The following is a 23,735-nucleotide window of genomic DNA, read 5'->3' as shown; positions in this document are numbered from 1 at the left end:
AGCATCCAGTTACACCTTTTGATAAAGATGAAGGAACACTGTGCAGAGCTGGTCTCAAGGCAATTTGCTTTTCCTGTATAAATCCTCTAGCAGTGGTTGGCAAGTCAATAAGCAATGCAGGACTAATGCATATTTTCAGTATCTGACTGCCAGTGCTCTGTGTACAATGCATTTACTTTATAGATTACTGTGGTGCTGAAGACTTCTGCAGATGCATTAGGTGCTACACAGATGAAAAGCAGCATCTCAGAACTCTCAGTGTCTGCTATGAAAGGGTTGATACTTGTCCATTGCCATGAAATAGAATCATAGACTGCCTTAGGTTGGAAAGGACCTTTAAAGGTCATCCAGTTCAAGCTTCAAAACGAGTAGAGTTGCAGCCTGTTTCGTTATACTGCAGGATCTCCCATAGTGCTGCAGTCATGTTCATAATTTGGTTGCATATCTGGCAGTTTTTGCATGTGCACTGATATACATGTAACAGCTGCATGCTCTGTATGAACACTAAATAAATAAACAGTAATTGCTTGGCAGAAAAAAAAATAAATCTCCACTTGGTGTCATCTCAGAGATCAGGAGAGAAAGGCAAGAGAAATGCTTACAAAAGTCATACTGGAAGGATTCTGATCCCTTGCCAATATTTATCATTGTAGCTGCACATGCTGCCATGGAACGATACGTTTATGTCTTGCACATCAGCTGAGGACCAAGGTAGTTGAACTATAAAGGAAAAGTCCTAAGGCTTAAAAATGCCTTGCTTAATATTGAAGAAATGCAACAAATTGCAGCTCTCTATTTCAAGCCTGTCTAATCTAACCTATCTGTCTATCCAGGACCTTAAATGACTTTCTTTCAGGGCAGAGGATGTGCATCCACCAAGAGGCAGCTCTCTCAGTGCTTTCCTTCAGTACTCACCTGTCCCCCCCGTTGTTTTGTTTTCTTCTGTGAAACAGGGCATAGTTTGATTTATGTGGCATAGCTGTTTTGAGATGCAGTATTATTTGTGGGCAGGTGAGGTCAAACAAACAAAGTCTTGCACCTTAGCCCTGAGGTTTGTGGTCATGCTTATGGCTGGAGTCGGACTCAGGTGCTGTGTCAGCTCACTTCAGGGAAAGCATGTTCCCTGCATTACTGGAGGTTTTAGTTGCAAAGCAGTAAAGTACTGCAGCAAGTGGGAGGAAGGATATTTATATTAGATGTGTTTCAGCTAAGAGTTTGTGCAGTTTGTCAGAGCATCCCTTAAACAGCCAGGGAAGAGAAGAGCAGTTGACGTGGAGGATGAAAGAAGGACCCTTAAAATCGTCTTTTATTCTCTCCTCTTTGCCCCTTTCGACTTAGCGATGTCAGTGCACCTGGGGAGCGGCATGAAGCAGATTTAGAAAGATTACCGTTTTTCTGAACCATGCTAAGAAATCATGCAGTATCCACTATTCTCTTTTGCATATGCTTCAGGCAGCGCCTTTTTCTGTCATGAAACAAATGAAACACTTCTAAAGCATTTCACAGCTATTTGGAATTCCGCTTTGTAAAGTTTTACACATTTGACCAGGTGCAAATGACAATGGAAGGTGCTAATAATCTGTAAAAAGTGGGCATTGTCTTGCCCACTTCACAGGATGTAATGTGCTAGGCAGAGCCTGTTCCTTTCTCTCTCTCTCTCTCTCCCCCTCTCTCTCAAATTCCCACGGACACAGCAAACTTGAGAACTGCCTGATGATTCTTGGCTTTACTTCAAGCTGAAGCAAAGACAACTTTGTGCCGTTTTCCTGGCTTGACTGAAGGAAGTCTTGTGTCATTATTCTACATGACAGCTGATCTATGTTTATGCTAAAGGTTTGAGACATTTTTGTTTCCTTATTCCGCTTCGAAACGTGCTTGGTGCTTGAAACTCAGATTGTTTCTGGTGTGTAAGACAATTCAGGGTCAACGACTGTGCATTTTGTTTAGGAAAAATATGCCCAACTTTTTAATTAAATCAATATTCTCTTAGGTGATAAACTATTATTTATTTTCAGGGTTATGAGAAAATAGTGGCAAATCCAATGGGAGGAAATATTTTAACGTGCAACTTTGTTCTCTGGCACTACTTCCTACCAATAATTTTCCCTTTTAGAAGCTTTAAATGAAGCCCTGCCTCCATGGAAATCGATGCACATTTTTGCCATAGACTTGAGGACAGAATTTCCCCTTTATATATATATATTCTTCACAGAAGGCACAATCCTGGTTCTGATAACAAACGAATAAATTAGCTGTGATCCCATTGATTTCAATGGGATTTGTCATCCGAGTAAAGTTTATTGCTTGAGTGTTTGCCGCCTGTAGTGCAGACAGATGCTGCAAGCAAGGGTTTTGTTGTTAGTTTTTTTTTAGTAGGTGGTGGCTTGTGACTCTAATGGGAAATACTTATTAAAGAGAAGAAAATAGGAAATAGGTACACCAAAACTGATTCAGGGCATAATTAAATCTTCTGTAGGACAAGATCTGCCGTGGAGAGATTGCTCAGTGTTAATGAATATTAACTAGGATTTATACTTGAGTGGGGAAAGCTGAGGGGTTTAATTTATTTCAAAGGTAAAAGACTGGTAGACTTCTGAAAATAGCAAGTTTTATATTCTTTCCTTTCCCCCTGAAATTTTGGGTGCATAATACATGAGCCGCCGCTAATGTCGCAGATGCTAATTTTCACAACCACGAGTGATGTTCCTTTCCATTTGCATTTCATTCTAACAATGATGAGAGGTGATGAGTTGATGATAAGCTGTTTTCACCGTACTGCCCGCTGTGCAAATTTATGCTTATAGGCAAAGATGACACATAGTTCTGTCATTAAAGGTCTTTACTGCCTTGCCTCTTGAAGAAAGACTGTTTGTCAAGATCCATTTGTACTCGGTTAAATAATCAGAAACACATAACAACTCCAGGGAAGTAGCTTTAAGAGCGTGGTTTGTAGTGGAAATACCTGTGGGTCTTTATCTGGGAGGGTTCAGAGAAAGGAAAAACAATGCTTGTAATAAGCATGTATGTGTAGATGGGGGGAAAAGGGTTGCAGATGTCACTTCAGAAGGTGTTCTCTGTCTCCCTCAGGCTTGGATGAAAGAAAACTAGAACAAGGTTAGAATGAACCTTGGGTTATTTCTCTTGTGTGTGTGTATGTAAAGTTCTGCAGCCATGCTACCACTCCTCTTACTTCTGGTATTTTTTCCTTCTTCATTTATGTTATTTTCTTGCTTCTTGATTATTGGCTCTTTTTTTTTCCAACATCAGTTTCAGAAAGTTGTTTGTATCTTACATATATGTTAGCATATCTCTTCTAATAAGTTCTTGACATCTGAGGAGTTTTGGTTTCTCACCATAAAGTAAAAGCTGCCCAGGGAGGTGGTGGAGTTGCCATTACTGGAGGTGTTTAGGAGGAGACTTGATTCTATTCTATTCTATGGGTCCAGTGGGAAAAGAACAGCCATCTCTCTCCTGCCTCTTGCCAGGAGGCTGTTATAATGTCTACACTCCACCTTATCTAGCCATTCTGACACACCAGACTATCAACCATATAATTTATAACTAGCATCTGATAAACACTGTAGGACAGCTATTGAGGTGGCATAAATCATAATTAGTTGCTAATTCTTTAGCTTTAGAGAGCAGGTGCCTTACTCCAATATTGTGTTCCTAGGAAACCCAAACTACCCCAAATCAAACATAGAACGGAACAGAACGGAATAGGATAGGATAGGATAGGATAGGATAGGATAGGATAGGATAGGATAGGATAGGATAGGATAGAATAGAATTGAATTGAATTAAATTAACCAGGTTGGAAGAGACCTTTGAGATCATCGAGTACAACCTATCATCCAACACCATCTAATCAACTCAACCATGGCACCAAGCACCCCATCAAGTCTCTTCTTAAACACCTCCAGTGATGGTGACTCCACCACCTCCCTGGCTGGATAAAAGCAGTAATTGTGTCTGGGCAGGACAGGCAGACAATGCAGTCTGCAGTTTTCTGTAGGTTTCAACACTTTCCTAGTAATCTGTGTTATAGCACAAATCCATACTGAAGTCACTATAAGACCATTGCTGGCCAACTGGTATAAGCAGTCTGTGGGTGGCCAGAAGAATAAACCCCTTGATGTGTGGACAGAAGTCCAATACCCACTGCAGAGAAGGAAAATGAAAGAACTCTTCTGGGCCTCTGTAACCACAATATCTTTATCTTCTGGAAGTTTGCAATAGAGACTGCAGAGTTGCTGCAATTCTCAGAAATGCTTATACTCTCTTCTACACATTAGCAATATTAATATTTTTACTCTAGACATTTTGCTTCTTGGCACAAGGCTACAGATTGTGTATGCTCTGAATATTTAACAAGTCACATGTGCTTTAATCCATCTTAATGGAAAAGTCTGTTTCGTACCTCAGATGAAGGCTTCAGTGTACACATGTTCATATTCCACGGGAAGATGAATGACCATGTACCTTTTTCCTCAAGAGAAAGCTCTCCTGTATACCTGCTTGCTCTTATCTTTCTAGATTTTAATATCTTATTCCACTTACAGTGTACCCAAGAGCATATCTTTACTTACTTTGTTTTTCCCAGACTGAAAGGCTATCACAGAAAAAATGTCTGGAGATTTTTAACTTCTTCAAAGAAGCTGCTTCTTTGATTGTGCATATTGTATATCATATTTCCACTGGTTCCCCTTACCTCATTATCCAGCTTCCTGTATCCATAGATTAAAGCAAAAAGCCAGATAATGACTTCACCTGTACACAGTCTTCAGGCTTCTTCGTCACCAGAACAAGAGGACACAGTCTCAAGCTGCACCAGGGGAGGTTTAGGCAGGATGTTAGAAAAAGATTCTTCACAGAAAGAGTGAATGGGCTGCCCAGGGAGGTGGTGGAGTCACCATCACTGGAGGTGTTTAGGAAGAGACTGGATGGGGTGCTTGGTGCCATGGTTTAGTTGATTAGATGGTGTTGGATGATAGGTTGGACTTGATGATCTCAAAGGTCTTTTCCAACCTGGTCAATTCCATTCCATTCCATTCCATTCCATTCCATTCCATTCCATTCCATTCCATTCCATTCCATTCTTCCATTCCATTCCATTCCATTTCATTCCATTCCATTCCATTCCATTCCATTCCATTCCATTCCATTCCATTCCATTAAAAAGATCTAGTGACCTATCTAAGATTTTTGCACCATTCTGGATGGAGTTTTAGTGCCTTTCATACCCATTTATGTTTTCATCTCTTTTATAATCTTCACAAGAACAACCAAGTAACCTCACACTCCTGTCCTTGATTTCCCTGGGATGCTGAGTTTCCCTGAGAACCACAGGAAGTTGTAAGGTTGTGCCACTTGGTCATGCTGACCTCATTCAGGAGGTATCATAGGTTTGCTGCTCTTTCAGGCATATTGAAAAGCAAGTGAGATATGGGGCCACTGGCATACTTGAGTACCTGGGTTAAGGACTTTCTGCAGGGTTTCTCCTGGCCTCTTCAGGAAGAAGAGCATAGGAGCATTATAGGAGTGCTGTTCAACCAGAAAGCACGGAGAAGCTATGGTGCTGTTTCATGTCTTCCCTTTACCATTATGTTTGAAATAGAGACGGAGCTTTGTCACTGACAGCCTGGAGCCTGGAGATTAAAAAAGAAAAAGAAAAAAAAAGGCTTCCCTTAGAAATAGCACAGCCAAAAGGAGCTGCATGAAGATGAGCTGACAAAGTGAGACTGCTGAACGAGCTCACACAGCATGACTCTCTGCTGCCTTCACCTGTGCAAAGTGGATGCTGAGCTTGACCACGCACAAATTGCTTTCACTCCCCAAACTGCACTCTTTTTCTCCTATACTGCTGTTCATCTACTTCCTTTATAAGGTCAGATGTTAAGTCCACAAGCCCCTTCCAGAGCTGTAAAGGGGACATAGTTCACTGATGTATGAGTGGCTCAGAGCCTGTGTAGAAGGAGCATGAAATGACTGATGATGCTAGAGCAGGCAGTTGAGTCTAATCACAAGTGTATGGCAAAACTCACCTGTTCAGGTGCTTCCACAGTTTTCTTTCTCTTTTTTCACTCTCTTGGTAATGGTGTCTACATGTGTAGAGTTTTTTGAAAACTGTGATTCTGGTTATTATCTGAGGAAATGGGAACAGCACATGTGTTCCTACCCCTGCATCAAAGATTAAAACCTCATAGCTGGCACAATGAAAGGCCAAATTTGAGTAGAGTTTGGAGTGTGCCCTTGAATCTGAGCTTCACCTCAAAGCCCTCCCTGTTGTCTTTGTCTTGATAGCATCATCTCATCATTGAGTGTCTTTCAACCTTGCATGGTTGTCAGGGAGGTTGCAGGAGCAGGGTAGGGGTGAAGAAGCTTAGTCTCAATTTTGTTGTGTGTCAGACTGAAAACACACTTCAAACTTATGGTATATTTGTTTTCCATGAGATGAAACTGTAGTTTTCCACTGATCATAGTAACTTCATGCCACAGAGATAATCTAACAGAGAGAAACTGATCTGCCCTGACTACACTAGCACTATTTTCTGTACTTGGTACTCACAGGCAGCTGTTGATTGTGCTCATTCCTTTCTGCTGTAAGAGTGACCCAATCAGGATGCTATCTTGTCTTCAGATGACTACATTTCCCCCCCCTGGAATTGCAGTAATATAACTTATGCTACAGGGAATACCCAGAATTTAGCACACCTTAACTTCTGCACTAAATGTTCTTACACAGTGCTAAATCACTAGGAAACCTTCTTTCGGCTTCCACACTGGTCCAAACCCCAAAGTTTACTCAATTTATTTTCTAAGTGCAAATCTCCAAGGAGCAGGTTTTAGATTCTAAGGCTTCTGCTTTGCAAGCACATACAGCTCTTAACAATAAAGTTGCAATAAAGTGCCACATATGCCTTCTTCAGCTAGACATTAAGGATAACTTTGGCCCATTGATGGCCACATGCCAATACTGAAACTCAGCCTTCTGAAAAGAGAGGATATGTGAAGGGGAAAAAAATGATGGCCTCAGTCATACTTTTAAAGGAGTCAAAAGTTAACCCACTGTAATGAATATTTTTTTTTTCTTTTTTCCCTAGGATAAAAATAGTGTAAATAAATGGACATATAGATCAGATGAAACACTAAAACTCACCGTGACTGATGATGGATACTCCACTGAATTTTAGTTCTCTACTGTAGTGCATCTCCATTAAGGCAATTTCAGCTAATCTCACTATGGATTCATTAATCAAGTGTAGTCAGGATGTCTGAAAGAAGACAATGAAGGGGGGAAACTTGGCCTATTGTTTGGATCTTAGTCTTCAGCTAATTAGTTTGTTTATAATGCCCCATAATATTTGTATCCTCATAAATAAGTTCCAGTCACAATTAGTTATCCTAACAGATGACTAAGATATCTTCATCTACTTACAAGTTCAAAATGGTTCCATAAATAGATCAATTAGCTTTGTGTTCTCTTTGCATCACATGCCTCCAGTTAACAATGAAATGGAAATGAGGTGGACCAGTAGAATCCAAATATTTTCTTCCTTTAAGACAATGGTGCAAGCATCCAGGAAGTCCTTAATCCTACATCTTTCTCCTGAAGCCCTAACATCCTAAATGCATACTGCAGTATCAGCACTCTCTTCATGCCTTCCAAAATTTATCCTCTAAAGACTCTAAGAAATGGTTTCTTCATTTTTTGCTCTATTTTGCAACTTATTTAGGATTACATCCTGTATAGCTGCACCACATAAAGCTGTCACTGTATTACTTTGTTAAGAAATAAAACAACACCCCCAAAAAACCCACTCCCTCCCCCAAAAAAATGAACAACAAAACCTCCAAACCCCAACTTCGGGGTTCCAATAGCCCGGTGGTGTTGGAGACTGCTGCAGATGAGAATGTTTATAAGCTCTGTGATATTAACTGCAGCACTCAACCTCAGGTGACATAAAGCATGCAAAAAAGAACTTTCTGTCAGTTTTATTATTTCTAAAAAGGTTCCCCTTGAAAGAGAAGAGTGACCTTGCTCTGCTGAGCTGACATATGCCACTGAATTAATGGCTAAGCTTTGCTGTGGGGAAGCTTGCAGAAACATTACAACTCCAATGGCTGAGTTTGCTATGAACATTAATCAGGGGAACCAACATGATGTATCAAACACTCATTTAAAAGTAATAAAAACTAACTCTCTTTCCCTCCACCCCTCCCAAGTTTCTTAGAATTAGCTTATTGTTGGTCATTACCCATTTTGAAGGGTAAGACTGCAGGATGGCAGTAAAACTTGTATGGGGGGGGGGGGGGGGGGGGGGAGGGGGGGGGGGTTAAGTTTGCTTACTCTTCAGAAAAAAACAAATGAGCTTTTGGGATGGTCAGATTTAACAGTGACTTAGAGGTTAGTTTTTAATCTTGTTTCCCTCTGGAAGGTCATTTGAAGGAACACCTTCCCCTGAAAACATGCCTCTCCCTAGCAAGGAATGCAGAAGCTGCCTTTCAGTCTCAGTGACTCCCTGGGAGCAGGACCAGCTCCCACTTCACGCATGAATGAAACCTAAGATAGGAAAGGAGGCTCTCACTGCCATCGAAATAATTGCTGTATGCCTGGGGTACAGCAGTTTAGTGGCTGTATGACCAAATGCTCTGACTAAAACACTGCTACTGCGGGCAGGAGTATTTTCTGCCAATCCCTTGATGTTAGGAAGAAATTCTTCACAAAGAGAGTGATTGCCCATTGGAATGGGCTGCCTGGGGAGGTGGTGGAGTCACCATTACTGGAGGTGTTTAGGAGGGGACTTGATGGGGTGCTTGGTGCCATGGTTTAGTTGATTGGATGGTGTTGGATGATGGGTTGGACACAATGATCTTGAAGGTCTCCTCCAACCTGGTCTGGTCTATTCTATTCTATTCTATTCTATTCTATTCTATTCTATTCTATTCTATTCTATTCTATTCTGTTCTGTTCTGTTCTGTTCTGTTCTGTTCTGTTCTCTTTGGGGTTGGCAGGTGAGTGTGCTGCAGCTGGCATCTCCGGCCCTGGCATCTCCAGCCACCTCTTAGGATGGTTGAAAGGAACAGCAAAGCCCCCAGCTATGCTGTGTCTCCCTGTGCTATTCCATGTGTTGCCTATGTGTGGCACAGTGAGGTGGTAGGCTCCTCATCACCTCTTCTGCTCTGGTGTGGGAGTCACATTCCTACATCCTCTGAGGGAGTATGCTAGCTGACCCACTCCATGTGTGTTAGACAGACATAGGGCTCCATTTAAAACCGAGCCCTTGGGGGCTGCATACTCCTTGGCTGAGCATACATATTTTCCTCTTCACTCTGCAATATGCTTGTGAGTAATTTCTCTCCCACAAGAAATTCAGCTGAATCCTGCAAGGTCAGGACCTAGGTAACACAGAGCATTAATAAAATTCTGCTGTATAAGTAATCTGGGAGTGGACTTTAATTGAAGCAAGGTGATTCACTTTTCAACTATGAGAATTTGTGAATTCATCTGGTTTGGAGAGGAGAAAATTTCAGGAGAGCAAAGATGTTGGTACTTAAGGGATTAAAGATAAAGCCTGCAATTCTTATGCAGTGTTTAACCAGTCTTTATGCAGACAGTACTCCCCTTTACTGCAATCCTGATTCTGTGGAGGGTGGATTTCCAGGCTTGCCCATCAATGCTTCTGCCTCTGTGTAAATGAAGGGTAAAAAAGGATAGCAGGGAGGTAGAAGTGCACATCATGCCAAGTCCTTAACTGTCATTTTCATAGCTCCTCTGAGTTTGTCACACATCCTTAACCTTCTTCTAAAGTCATTTTCTTTTCATGGTTTTGTGTGCCACTGAAAGTCACTTTTAATTAAATGTCATATAAATAATAAAGTCTTAATTACATAATTATTGCAAATACCTGTGTGCACACTCCCAGAATTGGAGAGACTGCTAGAGGAGCACTTGGAGTGACTTTTCTCACCGGGAACTGAGAGTTCTGTGCAGCCACTGCCCAGAAACACTGGTGCTCAAAACTCAGGGTCAATGTGTGTTTAAAGGAAGAGGTGTCAGGTCCCTCCTGCCTTGCACATTTTGCAGCCTTCATTTGCAAGAGGCTTTCCTAGTGTCAGTGGGTCTTTGCTTTCTTATTTAGCTCCTCACATACTTGTTTAATCAGCACTGAACATTTTTTGACAGATCAAATTGCCTTTTTCTCTCAGACTTCCTACACGGCTTGCCTCTTCCTCAGAAAGACTTACAGACTTTGCAAACTCTCTCACCCTCATTTAACTTGGGTGTTCAAGAGGGGATTGGACGTGGCACTTGGTGCCATGGTTTAGTCATGAGGTCTGTGGTGATGGGTTGGACTTGATGATCTTTGAGGTCTCTTCCAACCTTGGTGATTCTGTGAACTTCATTAACAGTCGCTTCCCCCTTGCTCTCAGCTGCATTGGCACCTGCCTTGCGTGAGGTGCCCTTCGAAAGAGCTCAAGAACTGAGCTTCTAGTGGAAACTCTGATGTGTAGCCCTGGTTATTGTGAACTACGTGCTTTGTGTCAGCACTGGTTCAGGCTTGAGAGACCGAGGCTGGTACCAGACAGAAGTACTGATAAAGCAGCTGCTCAGTGTTTGCTTTGGAGAGTAAAGTTTGTTGACCCGTGTTAAGCACGATTAACTCCTTATTTTATACAGCTTTTCTTTCCCACTCGTTTTCTGCCATTAAAATTAGAGTGTTTGCTCTGCAGCACTTTTGTTCAAAGACCACTTTGCTCTCCTCTCTTCCCACTTCCATGCAGACTGAATACCAGACCACGGTAACAACCAGGCTTTTATAGAGTCATTTTTAAGCCAGTTAAAAATGCCATTTCAGTAGATTGCCCTATTTGAGTTAGCAAGAACAAGCTGTATCTTTTTTATTGCTCTTGGCTGGTGAAGTACAAGGTTTAGGCCATGTTTTGAGGGTGCTGTAAGTTATATTAATAGCCTGGTTAGTGGCCAGAATGTCTATATGTGTAAACAGGGAAAAAAAATCCCTGGAGTAGGGAGTTCACGATGTTTTCCTTTGTTTGTTTACTTCTGTATTACTCCTTGGAGAATTACTGAATCTTGTATGCAAATTCTCAGTCTTGATACAGAAGGGAGGGGGTTTTGTTGTTGCAGGGTTTTTCTTCCCCCCCCCACAGAACATCCCAAAATGTAAAGATTGCTACCTCACCTTCTGAGAAAGCAGGAGACCATTTCTTTGATTGTCAGTGCAAGAAGATAAGTTAGCAGAGTGATAATATTCATCTCTACATTGGTACCTCTTAATTTCACTCTCAGAGCAGTCTCTGCCTGAAAGGATAAGGAGTATCAGAGAATAGAAAAAATGAATCAAATCCAGAGTTCCCCCAGTCTCCACTGATCAAAGCAACAAGCACAGACTGTCCCTGCTCCTGCTGGCCACACTATTCTTGATGCAGGCCAGGATGCTATTGGCCTTCTTGGCCACCTGGGCACACTGCTGGCTCATGTTCAGTCAGCTGTCAAGCAGTACCCCCAGGTCCCTTTCTGTCTGGCTGCTCTCCAGCCACTCTGACCCCAGCCTGTAGCACTGCATGGGGTTGTTGTGGCCAAAGTGCAGCACCTGGCACTTGGATGTGTTGAATGTCATCATGTTGGACTCTGCCTATCTGTCCAGCCAGCCAAGGTCCCTCCGGAGAGCCCTTCTACCCTATAACAGATCAACACCTGCTCCCAACCTGGTGGTGTCTGCAACTTTGCTGATGACTGACTCAATCCTCTCATCCAGATCATCAATAAAGATATTGAACAGGATGGGGCCCAGAACTGATGCCTGGGGGACTCCACTAGTGACTGGCCTCCAGCTGGCTGTGGCACCATTCACCACCACTCTCTGGGCTCAGCCTCCAGCCACTTCCTAACTCAGCTCAGTGTGCTCCTGTCCAAGCCAGGGGCTGACAGCTTGGCCAGGAGTTTGCTGTGGGGAATGGTGTCAAAGACCTTGCTGAAGTCCAGGTAAACTACATCCACAGCCTGTCCCACATCCACCAGGCAGTCACCTGATCATAGAAGGAGATCAGGTTGGTGAGGCAGGACCTGCCCTTCCTAAATCCATGTTAATTTAGTATTACAGAGGGGAAGGGATGAAAGTTAATTCATTGATTCGTAGAAATTATTTCAGCAGCCTTTGTGTGAGTAAGTAAGAGTTCTTCCCTCTGCCCATCCCTCCATTAGATTTTACTGTGCAATTCATATATGCTGAACTTATCCATTGCATGAATCCAGCCAGAAAAATCACTTCACTTTATAGGATGCTGAATCCTGGTATCAAAAGTCAATAGCATATTTTCTTCCCATAGCTTTGCATTTACTTTAAAAGCACCCCTTCTTCTGGAAATAAGGCCTGGCTGTATCTTCACCAAGTAGGTGTTCCTTGACACTAATGCAGTGGACTGACACTGGTGAAAGTAATAGTCCTGCTCCCATTGCAGCCCTGAGCTCCTAAATCTGCTTTTTGTTATCAGTGTAATGGGGTTGAATACATTTTTAAAAGGTGGTAGCTATTGATTACTTAATGGAAAAAAGTTAGTATAGAGAATTGCTGAAGCAGCCCTATTTAGTGCTCTCCAGTGCAACAAGACCATTATCTAGAATAGTGGAAATCATCCTGTAACCCTTATGAATATTTAATAGGGCTGAAGCAACATCGAAGCACACTACAAAATAGCCCAAGGCTTCTGCACATGTAGGATATAAGATTGTTTGAAGGGTCAAAGAAGAATAACTGATTTCCCTGTGCTCAAGCTGTTTATAGGTAAGACCAACAATAAACAATGTTTTTCCTCATGTTCCTTTTAAAGTATTTGCAGCACATCTGCACTTTAATACACAGTTATTCCTACCAGACATCTTGAATTGATTGAATGCAACAGAAAGGTCAGCGTCTGTTTAGAGATCACTGTGTGAGACTATTTCAGACTTTCCCAATACTGCTGCGGTTCCCAGCCTCCTCCTTTATATCCCTCCTGCTCCATGCTGCAGGGCACATTTGGCTGGGTTGACAAGACAGTGAAAGGTGTTAATCTTGTCTAATAGAACAATAATCCTTGGGGCAGTGTTTTTCCATCATGTATTGAGCTACCCCCCACCCCACCCCGTCACAGGCTATTGTTCATCTACTTAACAGCAAAGTTCTTTAGGGTAATTTTAGATAAAATTCAAGGGTACTATCCAAATTGTCCTTTTCAGTTTCACAAGGTAAAAACAAACATATAAACCACAATGTTTAGCCAACAGAGATTTTCTGGGAGATTACAATCAATGAAGAGGAGATCTGTGTTACTGTGTTGCCCAGGGAGGTGGTGGAGTCACCATCATTGGAGGTGTTCAGGAGGAGACTTGATGGGGTGCTTGGTGCCATAGTTTATTTGATTAGATGGTGCTGGATGATAGGTTTGACTCGATGATCTCAAAGGTCTCTTCCAACCTGGTTTGGTCTATTCTGTTCTAAACACAGTGGCCTTTTTTTGTTGTTGTTTTTTATTGGTTTGGTTTGGTTTGGTTTTTTTCCCCAGTGAATAGTACCTGTCACTTTACTTGTCCATCAACATTCACAGATCTGTGTCATCATCTTCAAACAACCTTTGACTGGAAATATTTTTCAGGTTAGATGTGTCCAGAAATGCTGTGGGTGAAAACAATTATTGTATTTCTTTTTCTTTTAAGCCACGGTACTCAGAGCATGGATCCAAAATGTGGGTAAAATGTCTTCCATCTGGCTGTGCTCTGGACTCCCTCACTACTAAGCCCCTATTACTTTTTTTGGGGGGAGGGGAGGTGGGAAGAGCTGGCTAATAATTAAGTGTGGGAAAACAGGGAAATAAAAGAGCAAGGAGCTTTTAGTTTCAGTCATGTTCCAAGGGATGCTGATTTTCTTCTACTCAAATGAGATTTCAAGACAGTTTTTTCCACATGGTTTGCTGTAGCTTTTCTTTGTCCTATCTTTTTTTTTTTCCTCTTTGCAAGCTATTTTTGGTCTATAAGTGACTGCATGTAAGAGATAAAGGAGCTAATATGTTTAGTAACCCTGTGATTTATGAGCAGAGAGAAAATAAGATGGGATCCTTCCTGGATGAGAACACCCAGGGGAGGTATGTGTGTGCTCCATGTAGCTGGTATCAGTTTGATGAACTCCCTCCTTGGCATCACAGTTGTGAAGGCTGAATGCCACCTTGCCACCCTGTGCAGCATCAAGAACCTGACACTGTTTGTGATGAGTCCCTCAGAGGACTAACTGCTACCAAGAATTGAGAGCATGAGGAGACAGAGCAGCAAACAGCTGCTTGCTAGTTGTAGGCAGAACAGGTATGCCATACCGGCGCTCAGAAGCTTGCCAGCAGCTGAAATTGTTACACAGGACTTGGCCCAGTGCTGCTTGCCATGCCACCTGGGTAGGGAACTGGAGGACAGGCACAGCATGGGTGGTGTTCCCTGCAGAGTTCAGTGTTTGGGCAGTTCTGCTCATCTTACCATTATTGAGAGATTTCTCCTTAACTGCTCCAGAAGCAGGTTCATGCCAGCATTAAGCATGTCTGTGATGTGAAGACAGGCAACAGGATAGTTGGTTAAACCAGGCCTTTTCTCCTCCTCTTTTAGTGACCCAAAGATAGTCTACCTCAGGTGCCACCCTGTGAAAATTCTTACCTGGTAGAGAAGATTGGAAAGCTGTAATGGCAGGGCAAAGCCAGGAGTTTGCAGGTCCTTTTGCAGCTTATGACATTCCTGGATGGAGAGTGAAAGGAAGCAGCTAGAGATGCCAGAGGAAGGGGGCAGGATGGGTGTGCTAGAAACCTGGGGGGAGAAGAAAAGATAGCTTATGTGCCTCGAAGGGAAGAAAGAAATGGAGCAAAGAACTGGTAGTCTGAAATCACTTAATGAATACTCTGAAATACAGGGAGATGATTGCATAATCTACAATAGTATACCCTGCTTCAAGAAATCTGATGCTGCATTAAAAGACATTCATTTAGTGTGGCAGAGAAAAGAAGTTTTAAAAGAGGAGTCATCCTTCATTTAGCTTTGAGTATTGGTGAAGATATAAAACAAGCTCTTAAATACACTGTAGAGCTGATGAATGTCCAAGTTCTTGCTGATATTAGAGCCACACTTAAAGGGACTTCTGACTCAGCCATCAATGCCTGCTTTATGCAGTTTGCCACTGTGGGCAGTGCAGTGTCAGACAATTCTGCCTGGGCATGGCTGGCAGGCATTTCCCTGCCACCTCTCTTGCAAAAATCTGCTGTGACATATCCCTCCTTACCATGTCAATTATCCACACACAGAAAGGGTGGAAATTAGAAGTAAAAGCAATCCCTTGCCAGTCTCTTACTGCACAGCTCAGGTGATGCAGCCATTCTTACACACCGTGGCACAAGGAAAGGAAAAGAGATTTTTGCACTGGGGGACTGGGGAGTAGAGGACAGGGCCTGCCTGGTTATTCTGTTACTTGCTCCCTCAACAGCATATGCATTTTGGGGGAAAAACAAAAAGGTTTTTGAGATTCTCAGTGGTGCTTGCTGATTCCTATTGGTAAAGGACTGTACACAGTCTTCCCAGCTGAGAAAGTAAACTGTGTGACTTTCCACAGGTGACACCACCATAAGCAATGCTGTAGCTTGTATACTGTGTATGGAAATGCCTTTTTTCTAAGCTCAATCTTGTCTAGAAGTAGTTCCTAGATACCTGTCTACAATAAATGTGAAACTGATGTAAGAGAAGCCAGTCACACCCTCATCTAGTCAGCATTTGAATCAGCATTACTTCTGCTATTAATTTTTCTGCTTCTGGCTGTACAGTCACAATTTCTCTTTTCCCTATAGACACCCTAGTTTATTTCTAGCTGGATGCAGCAGCTCATGGTCCACTGATTTAGGAGGAATTTTTAACCCAAATGGATGACTTGACAGTTGTATTTAAGTCAAAACACTATCAGTGAGTCAAGGTTTGTCTTCTGCTATTTTTCAACAGCGCACAAGCAGCTTTGGCAGCTTTGACCGTTTCAGACATCACTCAATATCAAAGACAGATGATTCAGCTGAGGTTGGTATAACACAAACTTTTGCTGTCTTCAGTTTCCTTCCCTGTGATGGTTATGCAAAAAGGTTGAGAAACTATTGTGTAAATTTCACCCTGGTAAGAACTTTGCTTGTGGACCTGGATCTGCCCAGGTGCTTGAGCTTTTGCCAAGATGGACATGAAAAACACACTTAAACTATGGTTCTTTGTGGGAAGATGAGAAACAACTTTTCAAAAGATGAATGGAGTAGAGTAGAGTAGAGTAGAGTAGAGTGGAGTAGAGTAGAGTAGAATGGAATAGAATAGAATAGAATAGAATAGAATAGAATAGAATAGAATAGAATAGAATAGAGCAGAGCAGAGCAGAGCAGAGCAGGTTGGAAAAGAACTTCAAGATCATGAAGTCCAACCTATCACCCAACACCATCTAATATGAAAGCACACTTGAGGTTGGTGCATGTCCAAAGTCATAGGCATGTGTGTGCAAGCCGCAGATGTGTCTTTTTTCTTTTCAAGACCCTGCATAAATCCCCTCAATTCCTGACTGGATTAAGGAAAACATAAAGAAAATAAGGAAAACAACATCCCTAGCATAAAATATCTTTTCTTTTCTGTCATTTGCAAATACAGTGGTTTGCTACAAACCTGCTTAAGTACACAATTCCCCAGAAAAAAAAAGCTACAACTGAATTTAGTCATCCTATCTGTAGTGGTGTCTGTAATGTTTTCCTCTAATTCCTATTCCACTACACCTTGAGTCCTGTGTCCAGTTTTGGGCCCCTCAGTTTAGGAAAGATGTTGACTTGCTGCAATGTGTCCAGCAAAGGGCAACAAAGCTGGGGAGGGGTTTGGAGCACAATCCCTATGAGGAGAGGGTCGTGAGTTCAAGCCTGCAGTGGGCAGTAGTGTCCTCCCTACTCTCGTCATGAGGTCTGTGGTGACAGGTTGGACTCGATGATCTTTGAGGTCTCTTCCAACCTTAGTGATACTGATACTGAGAGGCTGAGGGAGCTGGGGTTGCTTAGCCTGGAGAAGAGGAGACTCAGGGGAGACCTTCTTGCTCTCTACAGCTACCTGAAGGGAGGTTGTAGACAGGTGGGGGTTGGTCTCTTCTCCCAGGCAACCAGCACCAGAACAAGAGGACACAGTCTCAAGCTGCACCAGAGGATGTTTAGGCTGAATGTTAGGAAGAAATTCTTCAGAGAGAGAGAGATTTGGCATTGGAATGTGCTGCCCAGGGAGGTGGTGGAGTCACCATCACTGGAGGTGTTTAGGAAGAGACTGGATGTGGTGCTTGGTGCCATGGTTTAGTTGATTAGGTTTAGATGATAGGTTGGACTCGATGATCTCAAAGATCTTTTCCAACCTGGTTTACTCTATTCTATTCTGTTCTGCTCTGCTCTACACTGAATTTGCTTTTCACACTAACTTGTTACTTCCCTTTTTTGATTTTGAATTAGATCTCTGAATTGGAGACTATAAGTGACACTGGAGATGCTGTGCAAACTAAAGCAGCAAATAATGGAGGAAGTTTGGGCAAGAAGATGAGAGCCATTTCCCTTACCATGAAGAAAAAGATGGGTAAAAAGTACATCAAAGCACTCTCTGAGGAGATGGTAAATACACCTTAAGAACCTTGTGTTTGATGAGAATGCATGTGAAGTAAAATTGTTATGTACATTTTCCCTGTCCATGTTCCAGCTGTTATCAGTTATGACAATCCATAAAGGCAAGGTAACATACTGAACTACAACAGCTTTTAGTATGTACCCTTTCTTTCATGAGCATGTCAGCTTACACACTCACACACACACACACATATTAAATGAAAGCATCACACAGTAAGGGAGGGCCCAAGATAGACATGGGGATTTTATATTATTTTATATTGTTGAGTTTTACACTGTTGAATTTTGCTTTGGCATCAAGGAGCATTTGTATAAACATCACCAAAGAATCTCCTAACATGGACACAAGGGAACATTGGATGAACCCCTTTAGCAGCCTGATACTCAACCTGCACAACACACTGCATTAGAAGAATTTGTCTTTCAATATAAAAGTTATTTGCCAAGTCCATTTTGAATAGTACACCATTCATCCTAGGGTTTGACAAGTTGTGTGCATTGACTGCTTTTGCCTTATCTACTCTTAGTGGACCTATCTTTATTAAACATAAGAAAAATATGTTCCACACACTGCAACCCCTGTTTTGTCAGTATGTGTTGTACCAGTGAGTTCCAAATTAAAAACCAACCCAAACCAAACAAACCCATCAAAAAAAACCCCAAACCAAACACACAACCCAAACAATTAGGAAAAAGGACTTGCCACATTTAATCATCCTAAAAAAATCTACCTAGTCTGCAGGACTGGCTGGAGGGCTGAGCCCAGAGAGTGGTGGTGAATGGTGCCACATCCAACTGGCACTAGTGGTGTCCCACAGGGACCAGTGCTGAGCCCCATGCTCTTTAATATCTTCATCTATGATCTGGATGAGGGCATTGAGTCCATCATCAGTAAGTCATTCTGCCTCTCCACTCAGCACTGGTCAGACCACACCTTGAGTCCTGTGTCCAGTTCGGGGTCCCTCAGTTTAGGAAAGATGTTGAGTTGCTGCAATGTGTCCAGAGAAGGGCAACAAGGCTGGGGAGGTGTTCAGAGCACAAGCCCTATGAGGAGAGGCTGAGGGAGCTGAGGTTGCTTAGCCTGGAGAAGGGGAGGCTCAGGGGAGACCTTATTGCTCTCTACAACTCCCTAAAGGGAGGTTGTAGCCAGGTGGGGGTAGGTCTCTTCTCCCAGGCAACCAGTACCAGAACAAGAGGACACAGTCTCAAGCTGCACCAGGGGAGGTTTAAGATGGATGTTAGGAAGAAGTTCTTCATAGAAAGAGTGATTTAGTTGATTAGATGGTGTTGGATGATAGGTTGGACTTGATGATATCAAAGGTCTCTTCCAACCTGGTTAATACTATCCTATCCTATCCTATCCTATCCTATCCTATCCTATCCTATCCTATCCTATCCTATCCTATCCTATCCTATCCTATCCTATCCTATCCTATCCCATCCTATTATCTCACACATGTAGGGAAAATAAATGAGAAACTTCACAAGTACAAAAATATGTTTCACAGCTTAGATAGAGGTGAGAGACCAGGATTCCAAATTCATTAGTTTAGTTTGCACTTTTAACTGCAATTCAGACTTTCAACCTTTACCTTCTGCACACTTACGAGTGAGATTCACATGACAGAAATTCAATGAATTATCTGACTGGACACACATGTGGCATAATCTTCATTCCTGCAGGAGACGATGGCAATCAATTCCAGCCTACTGATTAATCCATGGGTTGTGCTGCTGACTGATGTACCAAGCGCTGTCCTTGTTGAAAACCAAGATAGTCTTTAATTTCAGCTCTATGCCTTGTACATACCTGTATGGGTCTCTGCTTCATACATGCACTGCCATCTTTGCTTGACTTCATCAGCCAGTTGATTCATTAGTTAATATTTCCCCAAATATAACATAACATCTCAAGTACAGCAGGACGTTGTAATTATGTCAGAGTATCACATAAATTGCTGTGAAAGCAATGAAATCTGCTGAAGAAACTCCTTCCTTTGAAAGCTCATAAATATTTCATTCACTTATTATTACCTAATTCCTAGCTTCCCTGTGATTGTAATACTGATCTTATTGCTTTGAATGGGCTGTGATTCCTGAGGTGTGATTTAATGTCATAAACTCAAGAGGCCAATTTCTTACACTGTTAGATTTTGTGACAGAAACACACATCTGTTAATTCTGAAATGAACTGGATTTTGAGGCCAAAGTTTGAGCAATGTGGTGAGCGTGGTGCTAGAACACACCAAAGCCATGCATAAGTGCAAGCTGTCTCCAGAGCACCCTGGCTTGGGTGCCAGCCTGCCACCCTGAACCTATCATTTTCAGCAGTTCAGCTCAAAGCACAACTGCATCAACTAGGCCTTCACAGTGTGCTTTCAGAATTAAACTTTCATGTTCTCCTGTGGGACAGTCAGGGAATGGGCTGCCCAGGGAGGTGGTGGAATCACCATCACTGAAGGTGTTTAAGAAGAGACTGGATGAGGCACTTGGTGCCATGGTTTAGTTGATTAGATAGGTTGGACTTGATGATCTAGAAGGTCTTTTCCAGCCTGGTTAATTCTATTCTATTCTATTCTATTCTATTCTATTCTATTCTATTCTATTCTATTCTATTCTATTCTATTCTATTCCATTCCATTCCATTCCATTCCATTCCATTCCATTCCATTCCATTCCATTCCATTCCATTCCACTCCACTCCACTCCACTCCACTCCACTCCACTCCATTCCATTCCATTCCATTCCATTCCATTCTATCTTGTCTGGCTACCTGTGAATTTCCTATTGCAAATCTTTGTTGTTGCTCTGGTATATTGCAGTCTTCTGAGATGGAGACTCAATTTAACTGCTTGAGCAGGAGTGGTATGAAGTGAGTGGAGCATACTAGAAACAGAGGTTTTCTTCAAGACACTAAGGATGGTTCTGAGCATCTTTAGTACCAGGTGTCAACTTCTGAAATGATTTCTCCCACAGAGTGGTTCTTTATAAAATGTACTGACTTAATCACCAATGGTCATTTTAAAAGAAGAAATAAAAAAGTAATCTAAAATACTTCTCTTGGTGGTTAATATCTGATTTTTGTGTTAAAGAATGAAGAAGAAAAAGATGACAGCGATCCTGGTGGTGGAATACACACTGAGAAGGCCTCTCTAAAGGCCAGTGACTCTATGGAAAGTCTCTACAGTCTGAACAGTGGCCAGAGCTCATCTAGTAAGTACCAGATATCCATACTTCTTATTCAGTCACTGGATCAACACTGTTATTGTTTAAGTCTGAATTATCAGGGCTGGTGATCAAAAATGTGCTAGGAGTGAGCTTTCCAGTCTGGCAAGCTAAAGTGCAATTTGATTAAATGGATGGCAGCTAGGGTGGACATGCCTCTTTCCAGAAATAAGATAACTGCTTTTAAGAGTGGGAAATACTAATTGAAGTAAAAAACCAAAACCAAAAGATCTCATGAATTACAAGGGATGTTGCTGGGATATAGGCTATAAATCTGGGGGTGGGGGGTTATCACTGCTGTGGTGCTGATATCCACAGGATTGCAATCACTGGGCACAGCCACACAAGCATCCTTTCTGGTGATAACATCTGTGGGCCCTTCACCCTGAAGATGTGATGCAGACAAAGTGAGAGTATCTCTGAGATGATGGGTAATGGGGGCCCGACCTGACAGCTTCAAATCATGATGCAGGGAGACACAGTCTACTTTACAAACCCACTGAAACCCCTCCCCCAACAGTGTAAACTCAATCAGAGGGCAGACAAATTTCTGATGAGTACTTTACCTCCACTTCTGTTTGTTGCCCTGCTATGGACATTTGCTGGGTGCCAGGCATCATGTCCATGATGATATTGTTGTGTCATCACTGCAGGCACCATGTAAGCCCTAAGAGGGGATTTGAGCTGCTGTTCAGACGATTTGCTTTTAGTAGTTAATCTAGCCTTGTGATGAAGCTGTGCACTTAAGCAATCACCTCAAACAAAACCATTTTTATGATCACTTCTTATGATGTGATTTGTGAAAATTGTATATGGGAGCTTACTTCCAACACACTGCAGCTCTTATCTAAAAACATATTTGGATGGGATATTGCAGAGCTTGCTCAAATTTGCTTGAATTACTCTGCTGATACTTTATTGCTCAACTTGGATAAAATGACAGGCAGAAATGTTGATAAGATTAAAATTTCCTTCTGCAGTGCAGGTTTCTTTGATGTTTCAGCTAGCTCTGTAATGAAATAAAATAACTTCTGCAGCACTTGTTTTCATTTCTCTGAATAAACAGGAGAGGTTCAGCAGAATTAATTCCCTAAATTGCACTTTTAAAGTACATGTTATTAATCTACAGGGGCAATATCTCAAAAAAAATCTGTAAGTAAAATTTTTAGTCTATTAAGTATCATCACCAGAAAAGATTATTGCAGGGAAGATGTAAATGAAAGATCTCCTACTATGGTTATTTTTTGGGTCTCTTGCAATATGCTTTTTACTGAATGTATTTTCCCTACAATGTGTCAAAACCACACAGAGCACACTCTGGCTTAATCTGGGCTCTTGAACACTTTCCTCTGGGCTGCTGTGCAGAACTGCATCTCTGGGCATTTGGTGTAGGTGTCTCAGCTTGGCTCTCTTTCAGGTGGGGTAACCAGCTGCTCAGATGGAACAAGCAACAGGGACAGCCTGCGGTTGGATGATGAGGTCCCTTACAGCGGGCCCTTCTGCGGTCGAGCCAAAGTTCACACTGACTTCACACCAAGTCCATACGACACTGATTCCCTGAAAATCAAGGTAAGACAACTGGCAGGATTTCTTCTTTCCCAGAAAGAATGCCAGGGGGACATTTTTTAAATAAGAAGAATATGTTTTCTAGTCCATTTTTAAAGGTTAAGAACATGTAGCACCCTAGAAGTGAGGCTGACCTGGTTTTGCAGTGCTTCTTTAAGGACTTAGTTCAAACTATGCTTCAAAGCCAACTGCTGCTAAAGGCTTTTAAAGGCATAGACTCCAAGTAGGTATCCCACTTCAGTAGGTACCTGGATACTACAGCTTTCCTCAGAGCAAAATATGTGTTGCTTCCCACATACTTCATGGGGAGTGAGAAAAACTTGAGTCTCATGGGATGCGAGGTTGCCTCCCCAGCTTTTTCAGTCACAACTAGGATATGTCAAAAGCCCAGTGGCATCCATTGTCTTTTATGACAACTGTTTGCCTTTCCATTAAGCTATTCTTCAAACATACCTTTGAACTGTGAATTTCTTTTGGCCCTAACAAGATGGCAGGGGTGTCCACGACGTGCAAGTGAGAAAAAGGAGCTCCAGACATGGGTCTAGTTTAACACTGCTGAAAAAGCCCAGCCCTTTTCTTTTCCTTCTATGCACAGATAGATTTAATATCTTTTCCCTCTTTGTAAATACCTCCATATCTAGATTACATTCATATGGCAGCATCTTTTCTTCTTCACAACCTTTTATTTTTGTCAAAATCCTCATCTGTATCTCTCACTAGAGTCTCCCGCTTCTCCTCTCTGACCTGCATTACAGGAAGTGCTCTGCTAACACTTGGAGTCTTCACCACTACCCTTGCCCTCCACTTAGAATAGAATTAACCAGGTTGGAAAAGACCTTTGAGATCATCAAGTCCAACCTATCACCCAACACCATTTTATCAACTAAACCATGGCACTAAGCATCCCATCCAGTCTCCTCCTAAACACCTCCAATGACGGTGACTCCATCACCTCCCTGGGCAGCACATTCCAACGGTCATTCTCTCTTTCTATGAAGAACTTCTTCCTCACCTCGAACCTAAACCTCCCCTCGTGCAGCTTGAGACTGTGTCCTCTTGTTCTGTTGGTGGTTGCCTGCCACTTCTACCCACACCTAGGGTATTGGTTTCAAAACAGTTTAACCAGTCACAAAATGGCAAATGTCCACTGGTTCACCCAGGTTTATTTTTCAGTCATCAAGGTGGTGTATTTTAGAAGTATAAACTAATACTCAGGATGGAAATCCCCTAAATTTGTCTCACAAAAATT

The 23,735-nt window shown here is 42.2% G+C and overlaps 1 protein-coding gene across 3 annotated transcripts in view; it reads left to right on the top strand.

Annotated features, from left to right (window-relative positions):
* SAMSN1 (SAM domain, SH3 domain and nuclear localization signals 1) overlaps positions 1-23,735 on the top strand; it is a 103,153-nt gene that overhangs the window by 63,914 nt on the left and 15,504 nt on the right. For all 3 annotated transcript variants that reach the window (XM_068144429.1, XM_068144430.1, XM_068144431.1), the window contains 4 exons: positions 16,019-16,090; positions 17,527-17,682; positions 20,788-20,908; positions 22,338-22,489. In XM_068144429.1, coding sequence (XP_068000530.1) covers positions 16,019-16,090; positions 17,527-17,682; positions 20,788-20,908; positions 22,338-22,489 — 501 coding nt within the window. The remainder of the gene's footprint in view (positions 1-16,018; positions 16,091-17,526; positions 17,683-20,787; positions 20,909-22,337; positions 22,490-23,735) is intronic.

This window comes from Melanerpes formicivorus, unplaced genomic scaffold, assembly GCF_026170545.1.
Source record: "Melanerpes formicivorus ecotype bairdi unplaced genomic scaffold, bMelFor1.0.p_v2 SCAF_11, whole genome shotgun sequence".
Taxonomy (NCBI): domain Eukaryota; kingdom Metazoa; phylum Chordata; class Aves; order Piciformes; family Picidae; genus Melanerpes; species Melanerpes formicivorus.
The sequence above is the reverse complement of the archived record's forward strand: the minus strand, read 5'-3'. Positions and strand labels throughout refer to the sequence as shown.